General features: G+C 39.0%; 1 protein-coding gene across 10 annotated transcripts in view; it reads left to right on the plus strand.

The window, feature by feature from the left end:
* Positions 1 to 10,533, plus strand: part of utrn (utrophin) — a 179,931-nt gene extending 169,398 nt beyond the window's left edge. For 9 of the 10 annotated variants that reach the window (XM_058410390.1, XM_058410395.1, XM_058410393.1 and 6 more), the window contains 6 exons: positions 1,565 to 1,789; positions 2,582 to 2,804; positions 4,273 to 4,354; positions 5,084 to 5,164; positions 6,286 to 6,311; positions 9,096 to 10,533. In XM_058410390.1, coding sequence (XP_058266373.1) covers positions 1,565 to 1,789; positions 2,582 to 2,804; positions 4,273 to 4,354; positions 5,084 to 5,164; positions 6,286 to 6,311; positions 9,096 to 9,104 — 646 coding nt within the window. In that variant the 3' untranslated portion in view covers positions 9,105 to 10,533. The remainder of the gene's footprint in view (positions 1 to 1,564; positions 1,790 to 2,581; positions 2,805 to 4,272; positions 4,355 to 5,083; positions 5,165 to 6,285; positions 6,312 to 9,095) is intronic. The other variant, XM_058410397.1, reaches the window with a different exon arrangement.
* The last annotated feature ends 961 nt before the right edge of the window (positions 10,534 to 11,494 follow it).

Genomic DNA, 11,494 nt, shown 5'->3' on the forward strand with positions numbered 1-11,494 from the left:
TCTCAGGATACATCTCAGGATACCATGAAACTGACGATCATCCACTCCAAGCAACAGAACCATCTAACATCCGTTTAATCTGAATTTAAGAGTAGATTAGCCAGTAATTACTTTATAATAATTATTTCTCCACAGGAGCTTCTTATGATCCTTGTTCTTCTCTTTAGCTTAAGTTTTATCTTCAATCTTCAATCTGCTCGACACTCAAAGCTTCTCCGTATCATTCGTTCAGGATACGGCACACGAATATGAACTAGAACACGATAATTTTCTTTATCTCTCATTTATTTATAGTTACTTTTAGAGTCATTTCAATATATTATTTAGATTTCTTAATAATAAATTATTTGTAATATAAATAATAGATTTATTGCTGCTCTTTTATACTGCAATTTAGAGTGCATTTTATTCTATTTCATTTTTTATTTATTTAATTAAATTAAATTTATTTATTTTTAAATAAGTCATACAGTTCTCGGTGGTTTGTTTTTTTCTCTCTCTCCTCAAAACACTTCTTCCTTACGTTTTTAAACCCTTTTTTTTTTTTTACCTCATCATTTTCACATATTGAGTTCCTGCCTAAACACTTTTCTCCCAACACTCGTTCTCTCCACGGCATAAATAAATTCGTTCAAAGTTTTCCGTTGCTGCTCATGAGGTGGATTTATGATTTCCTTTCCACATTTCAAACGATTTCAAATTTACATAGACATCCCTTGGGGGTGAAAAGAAAAGTATTAATGGACTTCCAAAACGATCGTTCAGTGACGGTGGATTAAAAACGGCGAGACGGAGCGAGCGCTCAGCTCCGTCATTATACCGGTGTGTTACTGAGAATAATGATATAGCTGCTCTCTTCGTTCGCTCTGTTTCACTGCTTTTAATTCTGCACATTTTATTACGATGCAAAAAGACACTCAGTCTAGAGTATTTTACATATTTACTATGAAGCCTCTTGTGGTACCAAGTAACAATTTGCTTGTTTGTTTTTTTTGGTTTTCCAAGAACGACTTCAAATGAGATCAGATCCAAAGAAAATTGTCCGTTTTTTAAAAAATGACATTTAGAAAATTTAGAAAATTTCAAAACAATCAAAGCTGACATTCACAGCCTCAAAATTTGCTGCCAAAACAAACCATGAAAACAATTTTAAGCATGTGAATGTTTATTTTATGAGAATCTGTTGTCATGAATATATATTTTACATTGTTGTGTGTTTTTTTTTGTGTAATTTTACACAAATATTTCTGTATTTTTAGGAAGCCAGGAATAATTTGTTCACACAGGGATGTGATTTTTTTCTTTTTATGGAAATAATAATCAACAGCAGGGTGCTGTGATGCAGACTGAGACTTATTTGTTTATTATTAAAAAAATCACTGGAACTGGAATCTCCTTCCATAAATACAGAAAACCTCACCATATTCAGAGCTGCTGTTATAAAAATGTAATCAACACCTTCTGACCAATCAGAATTAAGAACGCAGCAGTGCTGATATGGTGGTAGAAATGAAGTAAATGCTAATAACTGATTATTGATGATGATGATGATGTTTGTGTTTAGGGACGAAGAGCATGCGCTGATCCTGCAGTACTGTCAGACTCTTGGAGCCGAGGGTGCCTCCTGCAGCCAGCCTCAAAGCCCCGTCCACACGCCCAAATCCCACACCCTGGGCGTGCACGGAACCGGACAGGCTCTGCAGAGCCCCGCCCAGATCCTGCAGGCTGTAGAGAGGGAGGAGAGAGGAGAGCTAGAGCGTATCATCACTCGCCTGGAGGAGGAGCAACGGTATGCAGATGTGCTGTCTGTCAAAACGCACTTCAAACACGACCCTGAGGGTGGAAAGTTTACCAGGGAATGAAATAAAAATTTTTTCTTGTGTGGCGAAGAACGTGTTTGTATTCACCACCTTTTCAGATGACAGGTGGGAATTTGCAGTGACAAAAACATGAATGTTAAAAAAAAAATGACATTTTCTCCGGCATCTGCTGTGCGGTTTAGGGTTTTAATTAGCTGTGTTTCTTTTAAAAAAAAAAAAGGAGGCTGCGAATTTATTCTGCCTCTTGAAAAGAAAATGTCTGTCTAGCGCGTTTTCCCATCAGGCAAAAAAATCCAGCTGCTGTCTGAGTACAAAGTTGTTCCTCAAACGCAGAGAGAATCCAGCGTTCACATCTGTTGTTTATGTGTAAAAAAGAGGGAGAGGAAAGTCAGAGATCTTTGTAGTTCTGATGAGTAGTGGCATTGTTTTGTCTGTGTTGTGAGCACTGAAATGGTTTTTGGAAATTTGGAGCTGGTGAGTGTTGTAGCTGTCTGCTGGGTCTTGGTCAGTTTGGCACAGTGGATTCACAAATTATTGGCTCATTTTAGTCCAATTCACAAGCCCTCAGTAGTTTTAACTCTAAATAAACACACATGCACTATCCTTGTAAGGTCCTTGCCATAATTGACATAATTATAAACGCAGCTAATTAACACTGCGCCACACCTAAATCTAATACAAACCCTTAACCTCGCTGAGCAAAACAAACCTTTTGGCATTTTGGTTTTTGAAGCTGTTTTTGTGTGTCTGTGTCTCTGTAGGTGTTTGCGCAGGGAGTATGAGCAGCTGCGAGAGAAGCAACGTGGCGGTGCAGAGAGTGTGATGAGCGTGGAGGGCGCGGCCCCAGACGAGGCCGACCTGCTGGCTGAGGCTAAGCTCCTGCGGCAGCACAAGGGCCGACTGGAGGCTCGCATGCAGATCCTGGAGGATCACAACAAACAGCTGGAGTCTCAGCTCTACCGACTACGACAGCTCCTGCACCAGGTAACACACACACACCAGGTGCACAGACTGCCTAATAACTATTTCTGTGCATACGATTTTGTTATATTCTCCGTTATTTCTACACCCTCCATCAACTTTGCTAACATTATAAAATATAGCAGAAAATCTGTTATCTAAACATATACCAATAGCTAATTATTCCTCCTGGCTGGCTCACCTATTAACAGTCAAAAAATATTCCCTGGGTGCAGAGGAGACACAGGAATAAGAGGAGATCTAAATCTGACAAATCTGTGTCTCCTAGCTGATTTGCAGATTATCTTTACATATTGATGAGTGGAACTAGATTTCCTCCTCGCAGCTAGCTTTTAGAAGATAATGATATGTTTTGCAGATAAACAAATCTTTGACTCCTGGCTGGCTCACCCAATAACATTTGTAAATCATTTTTTTTGTGTGCAAAGAAGAGTCGGGAGACAGTGAGAAAAAAGTTGACACGGTGTTAAGATCTAGATATACTTAACCCAGCTAACATTGTTGTTGTTCACAGTGATAGGACTGGTAGCTGTAACATACACTATATTGCCAAAAGTTTTGGGACACCCCTCCAAATCATTGAATTCAGGTGTTGCTTTTCAGGGGTTGGGCTTGGCCTCTTAGTTCCAGTGAAAGGAACCCTTAATGTTTCATCATGCCAAGACATTTTGGACAATCTCTCAACTTAGTGGGAACAGTTTAGGGATGGCCCCTTCCTGTTCTCACGTGACTGCGCACCAATCCCAACACCTGACACAACACCTGAATTCAATGATTCGGAGGGGTGTCCCAAAACTTTTGCCAATATAATGTATCTCAGTCTCCTGGCTGGCTCACCAACAACTGTTGGAAAGTATTTCTTGAGTGCAGTGAAGAATGATACTATTTGGGTATACAGTTGACTTAGATTTGACTAAACCTAGATCTAAATTAACCCAATCTAGATCATTTTACGGTAGATAGTGATTTGACCGGTGGCTAAACTCCTGGCTGGCTCGCCTATTGTATATAGTTTTCCTGGATGTGGAGAAGATTAATTGTTAATAGTGACCAGGTTGTCAAAAGCTCTTTATGAGCCTATAAAGGTTTGCCTAGTGTGGCTTTCTCTTAGAGGACAGTGTGTTTGTCCCTGCATGTGTTTACTTGTTCAACCTTAACAAAAATATCTATCATAAAACACACCTCCTGTCTGAGAAGCTCAATTAAATAGCACAGCTGGGTATTTTTGGCCTGTGCTGCTGAACAATATTCATTAGGGATGTGAAGCTGTCAGAGTCTTCATGCTAAACAAAAAGGCTAGGTTTGACAGGAACAATGCAAACATAAACACTCAAAGCAGCCAACAGAGGGAGAGAGTCAGAGAGAGTGAGTGAGTGAGTGTGTGTGTTTCTTTTTACTTTTGTGATTTAATTTCATAGATAAAATTAGCCAAACGTTTAGATTTGTAACATTCAATAATCTCTTTATCTAGCCTGAGCTGGATTCTGCAGTCAACGGTGGTTCCTCTTCAGGTTCTCTGAGTCAGGAGGCAAGAGGTCATCCAGAACACACAGGTAAAACAAAAAACACACACATGCTATAGGTTCCTCTGACTGTGTCTCCCACTCTATCCTTGAGCCACTTACTTCTGTTTGGTTGAGTGCAAGTGGGTTTTTTTTTCTTCCCACCAACATTGGAGCCTGTGCTGCTTTACTTCCAGCATGTGATTCTTTTAAGGAAAAAAGAAAACAGCCCACGTTTCCATCTTTACATAATCAGATTTTATAAGGTTTCACAAAATGTAAAATAATGGTTGTTTAATAATAATTTTACATTTCAAAAAAGGATTTTTTGAACTTTATATAAATTTACATTTAAAATGATTGGTTAAATATGATTTTTAATTATAGTGCTTCTATTCAGTTTGCCAGTAAAATTAAAAATACTAATTAATTTTAATCAGTTAATTAAACAAAAATCATCTTCTTCCCTTAAAATACCGATTCATGGTTGGGATATTAATATGGCTATTTTTAACAACAATTTTCAACTACCTCTGCACACACAATTTGCTTGCCTCTTATTTTAACTACAATAGGTTGAGGTGCTAAGGTTGCCATGGTGATGGTTTGGCACCATACCAAAAAACCTGAACATCACTTTTTCATTCCAGAGCAGAATCTTTGAAAACCTTTTGTGGTGGAAATGAGCAACACGGTTCAGTAATGCTGGTGTGTGTAACTGACAGCTCTTTCATATATTCGTTCGCATTCATGTGTGTGTGTGTGTTCGTGTGTTCTCAGATGACTTTTTGGATCATTCTTCCTCCTCTGATATGACTGACCTTATGGAGCAGATTAATAACAGCTTTCCAACCTGTGCTCGTAAGCCCTAACCCCTGCTCTATTTTTCTGTCTGTGTGTGTGTGATTGTGTGTGTGTGTGTATTGTTCTTTCAGTAACTTTCAGCCGTTGTGACTAGTTTCCTTCGTACACAAACACTTCCCCTTAACCAGCTTTGTGCCCAAAAGGATTCACCTCCTGAACAGTTGTATCATATTAGCCTGGAGTAAAAGTCCAGGGTCAAAAGTCCAGCAGCGGTTTTAGCTAAAATTCCATTCTAATCTTTTCTTCTGCCCTCACTCATTGACCGACTCGAATAGGCCAGAACAAGACCTGAGTAGCACAGTTCTGAAAGACAGAGGCAGTCGAGCTCCACCGGTCTGTTCGGTTACAATGAAGGAAAGATCTTCTGAGAGTTTCTTATCTACATCCAATACTAAGAACACTAGAAACATCACCAGTGCTAGCAACATCCAATGCTAGGAACATCATCAACACCAACAATGATTCCTAGCTGCATCACAGATTCTTAGCAACTTCTCAAATTCCTTGAAGCATTCGAAATTCCTAGCAACATCACAGATTCCTAGCAACATCACAGATTCCTAGCAGCATCACAGAATCGTAGCACCATCACTAGGAACATTCTTGACACCTCAACAGTTTATATATACTGAGCTGAGTGAAACTGAAAGATTTGTTTCATAATTCCGTAATATTTCTTATATTTAGTCTCAATCAGTTGAAGACCAACGTTTTAAAACCCAGTATAAAAACATGTTTAGCCAATAAAGCTCTGAAGCTTGTGGCCAGAGATGTGCCGAAAATTTGAGCTGCCAGAACCTTCCTGTGAAGTCATCCTTAGACAGCAGAACGTTCTGGTATCGTCCAGTTTGCTTTGTTTTTATTCGACTGACAGGAAGAGACTAATTTCGGAGTGTTTGGATGTGCGGTTGAACGTGCAATCCATCAGTCCTGCAGCTCTGGTCTCCCTGCAGAGTTCATTAACATCAGCTCTGTTATAGAGCTCCATTCCCCCATGAGGCGGGAGACGGACATCCCAGTTAAACGAGAAGCCGTGTGTCTGTCTGGATGTGTTTTATAACTGTGCAGTCGCCAGTGAAGTGACCTAATTCTGTCTTTTCTTCTTTTCCTCTCTACAGCACCGAGCCTGTCCTCGAGATCACAGGTAAGACCTGCCTCCAGTCTCACACACAATCTGTAAAACGTTCTAGCTGTAAAAGGTCAGAGCTTTGGCCTTGTTCTCATTCTCCTGCCAAGTACAGTGTGCTCCTCCTGCTTGTCTGGAGAGGTAGACGATCGCGCTCCATGCATCTGAGAGAACACGGAAGTGTGCCCAGAGGTCATACACCAGTGATGACTAAAGGCTGTTAAGGAAAATAAAAGAAGAAATTAATATGAATAAAGCAAAAAAGCATTAGAAAGAAAGTGGTGAAAGCTGGAAGTTGTTCAGAACATTTTTTTGGTCTGTATCCATTAAGCTAATACAGCTAACAAGCCCAATACTCTTTCCAAACATTGTGTCAATATTTACACATCAACGCAGTTACACTGTTGTCTATATTCTAGGCTTCCGGTTCAGATTATTCAAAATCATTGGTTGCCAGATTTAAACAAGCAGAAGCAAGAGTCCACTTTCTTTGAAAACAAAACAAACACATTGTCTATTTACTAGGCTTTCTGTTTGGATTATTATTATTATGATTATCATCATTCATGTAGTTCACCTCTTCAGGGTTGCCAGATTTGAAGCAGCAGAGTCCACTTTAAAAACAAACCTTCAAATTAAAAAAACAAAACCACGGGATTAAAAATGCTGACTGAATGTGAAACGAGAAACATGAATGAGAAGAGTCAAGACAATTGAACAGTTGCTTTTAAAAAAAATGGCTTCAACAGCTAATAAAATAGCACTTGATCCAGCAGATAGTTTTTTTATACTGTATGAAGGCGCGAGCAAACCAAGTGCTCATTTGCTACGTTCACAGCTCAAGTCTTGTTCATAAAATTTATCTGTAAATAATTTGGTCACTGAGGTACACAAAGTCTCCGATCAGGCTCTAGGAAACTCCGACACAACTTTAATCATCTATAAACGCGAGCAGAGCTTCAGCACGTAGCTGGCTGCTGTACCACGACAACCATCCTGGATTCTGAAGATCGCTATTTAAAGGAAGGAACTAAACCCGGATTTCGGTTATCTCTTGTCGAGTGAGCAGAAAATTATGTGCGTTTTGTTTTAATGTGACTACGGTGCAGTTTGTACGCACTGTGCAGATGTCTGGAGCACATCTGGAGGCGATTAGCGCTGTGTGATCAATAAGCTCTCGTCTGCAGCCTGGAGATTCAGCAGCATCTTCACGGCATCACACATCCATTAGAGGCTCATTTTATACACTTTTCCCAAACACTCCTCCACAGCAGAAAGAAAGAATGAAAAGGTGTGTGTGTGTGAGAGAGAGAGAGAGAGAGGTTGAATCACTCTTTGTACAAGTCGTAAAAGTAGCAGGAGGCAAATGAACACTAGACATAAAACTCGTCCTCCCTCTCGCTACCCCCCCCACATGCGCGCACACACACACACACACATCACTTCATTCTTTCTCTTGCTTTTATTTCATCTTTAATGTGTAACCACTGCATTAAGGCTCTTTCCTTCTCTAATAATGACTTATTCAATTTGTTCGCCCCCTTCCTCCCCCGTCTGTCTCACTTGTCTCACTCTCTTACTGTCTCTCTTTCACAACTACACACTTTCTCTCATCCCATTATCTCTCTATCTCTCTCTCTCTCTGTCTGTCTCCTGATGTCTTTCCTGCTGTCTCTCTCTCTTTGCCACACTTTCTCTTCTAGTCTCCCTCTCTCTCCCTCACACTCTCTCTCTCTCGCTCGCTCGCTCTCTGTCTGTCTCATTCTCTGTCTCTCTCCTTGCCTTTCTTTCTCTTTTAGTCTCTCTCTCTCTCTCTCTCTCTCTCTCTCTCTCTCCATATAGTCAGGACTGCTTAGTGGTTAATCGTGTAATGATGGAGTCGCTCAGTCCCTCAGTCTCTCACCACTGAGCAGATATTTAATTAACCCTGTCTGCTGGAGTCGGTGTGATCCTGCAGAACCGTCCTGAATGTGAGATAAAGTGTTCAAACAGGACTTTTTTCCCCTTCTTTCACTCGTCCCTCTTTTATCTTCCTTCCTTTAAACAAGTGTTCCATAAAGCTTTTAAACTGCTGCTTTCATCGTGACAGCGTTTTAAAAAAGAAAACAAAGACGTGTGCCGCCGTTTAAAGCCTTGTTTTTTTTCCCAGAACTTCACCTGCTTCCGTATCTCGTCCTGACCGTTAATGAGCGCGTGAAGCGGCAGGAAGCAGACGTCTCCGTTATCACCTGCGGTGGACTGCATGTTAACGACAAATTAATTTACAGTTTAGTGCAGTGGCAAATTCACAGGATGAGGTGAAGTAGAGCGAGAGTGGAGGGTAAAAATAAATAGAAAGCCAAATGCTTTAAAAATAAAAAACGATAGATAGATAGATAGATAGACAGACAGACAGACAGACAGACAGACAGACAGACAGACAGATAGATAGATAGATAGATAGATAGATAAGACAAATATAAAATGATTGTTAAATAATAAATGAAAATTTAAAAAAAAACAATTAAAAAAAGGGGCTGCTGTTTTGCAAAAAAATGATATGATCGTAGCTGAATTCCTAGCTGTAGCTTTAATGACAAATGGCTGAATGTCATAAAACATTTTATACGTTGGGTTGCTTTGTATGAATGTTAAAATACCGGCTATAAAGAATGGATACAAGTGTTTGAAGAATTTCTTAAAAACCTATTATATTTCTTCAAATTTCACATTGTATTTTGGGGACGAAATCTTTTACTAAATTATCATTCTAAAAACAAAAAGGCAGTCGTTTTACATGTGTGTGTGTGTGTGTGTGTTTAGGTGATGTGAGAGCTGCTGATGATGCCAGTGTTAATGAGGCGACACGTGATGTGGTGAAGTCCCTGCTCTCATAGATGAAGTTCACCATCCTGGAGTTCCTCACCTCAATCCAGCTCCAACTCCACCACCGTATTCTCCACCACGTCCACCACAACGTCCACCACCCCGTCTGTCCGTACTATGCAACTGTAAACTCCGTGACCTTGTAGACGAACCTGATTCGGGTTTTTTGCTTGGGATTTGTATGAATAACACAGATGATGATATTTCAGCTAACGGGGGCTTCGGAATGTTTAACCTGTTCAGCTTGTATTTCTATTTTTGTGCGCACGCTCCAGGAACTTCTGTTCACCTCCTTCACATTTCTCAAATATTTAACACCTGCAGAAAAAAAAAAACTACAGGAACCTAGTCTATGAAGACCACTGGCCTCACCTCGAATGCATGTTTCTCCCAGAATGCATTGCTCGGCTGTGTTTCTCGTGTTTACAGCGTAAATCCGTGTGAAGCAGTCGACTGTTCTCAGAAAATAATCCACGTCGCCCACGGTATTTTCCCCAGTCGAAGTGTTCAGTTCCTCGTTCCACCACCACTGCAGTTTGCCAGCGTTAATTTTATTATTATTATTATTATTATTATTATTAAAAAAAATTACACATCGTACTTTTTATCCGCTTCTAGCTACATTTACTGTCGTGGTATCAAGTTCCTGTTGGCGCCCATCCCCCACCCCTGTGTAAATACTGTACATGTTGAGGAATGCTGAGATGTTTTAGCCCTGTGTGCCTATACAGCATCCATTCCAAGGAGAGAATTTACGGGAATAAAGAGATCTAAATTCAGATGTGACGATTTATTTTTTTTTTCCTCTTTGAGTCGAATAGTTTTCTAAAGTCGAAATGAATCAGAAGAAAGCCATGATTGCCTTGCTACCTCAGACTCGACAGCGTTCGTTTGCAAGATTTGTCCTTTATTTTTTTTTTCTTCCGCAAAACCAAACCCAAACACCACAAATTTTAAAATCACACATATCTTGACTTGCCACTTCTTTACTTTCGGGATGAGATCCAGATGAAGAGACAGGCTGAGAATGAAAAACAAATTCAACGATTTTAAAACAAAACATGAAATTCTGTGATTTGGTCAGTGAATTTTTTTTCATGGCTTTTTTTCTACATGGTGTAGATCGTGCTTTTTTTCCTCCAGTGAAGCGTTAACACTACTCTAGCCGGTCCGATGTGTCCCAGACGGCGGGGTTTGGACTTCAGTGCTGATCTGAGGTCAGCCTGTGGTACGTCCAGGTCCCGCGGTTGTTTTTTTTTTTGTGCTGTTTCACGTCCACTGAGCTGTGTTGTTGTTCTTCTCTGAGGTAGACGGTGTAGGCTGACCACACTACATGTAATATGGTTTTATTCCAAATAAAGATTTTTATAACGAGTGTTTGTTTGTGTTTCTTCAGTGGGTTTGCCTCCGAGCCGAGCGTGCTGTCTGACAACTCGAGCTTATGAATAAAAGATAAACGTAATCATTTGTCAAACGCAGTCGTGTCATTCGGCTCATTAAGATTCCCAACAGACGAAAGCGGTGTGTTAAATCAGATCTAATTCTCCAGATGATTGCGCTATTCATTAACGAGCCATGTTTACTCTTGTTGTTGTGTCATTAAACTATGGTGCAGGGTTTTTTTTTACTCTATTCGAATGAACACAGATGTTTTGGTGGCGATCGGCTGCTCAGTGTAAAAAAATGGCCGCTTGATTAGAAGCCGAGGCTCTGGGTTTTCCTCCTGTTGGATGTTATTTAAGGAACTTTTCAGAAAAAGATTAAAAGATTATCCAGGAAAACTAATCAGAAGAATCTGAGCTACTGCAAACTTTTGTACTGTTAGTGAATAATAATAATGAAATTCCTAACAATAGTGGTAATAAAATATTTGATACTGCTACTACTGCATTTATTATAATAAATACAGTATCTAATTATAAAATGCTCAATAGTAATAAAATCATATTTATGATACTAGTAAAACAAATATTAATAACATTATTACTGCGACTACTCATAATAATAAGTGATAACAGTAAGCATTTTATAACAATGATCAACATTAAAACACTAGTAATAAATACGTAAAAATAAAATTCATAATAACCATAGTGATAATAAAATATTTGATACCAATACTACTAATAATGATACCAATAATAAAATGAATAATAAAACTTAACAATGAAGACATAAAAACAAATAATATAGTGATAATAATAATAATAATAATAATAATAATAATAATAAAATGATTAATATTAATAGTATAATCATATTTATGATATTAATATAAATTGTAATGATGTTAATAATTAATTACTATATTTAAATAATAATGAATATTAATAATA

This window comes from Hemibagrus wyckioides, linkage group LG15, assembly GCF_019097595.1.
Source record: "Hemibagrus wyckioides isolate EC202008001 linkage group LG15, SWU_Hwy_1.0, whole genome shotgun sequence".
NCBI lineage: Eukaryota > Metazoa > Chordata > Actinopteri > Siluriformes > Bagridae > Hemibagrus > Hemibagrus wyckioides.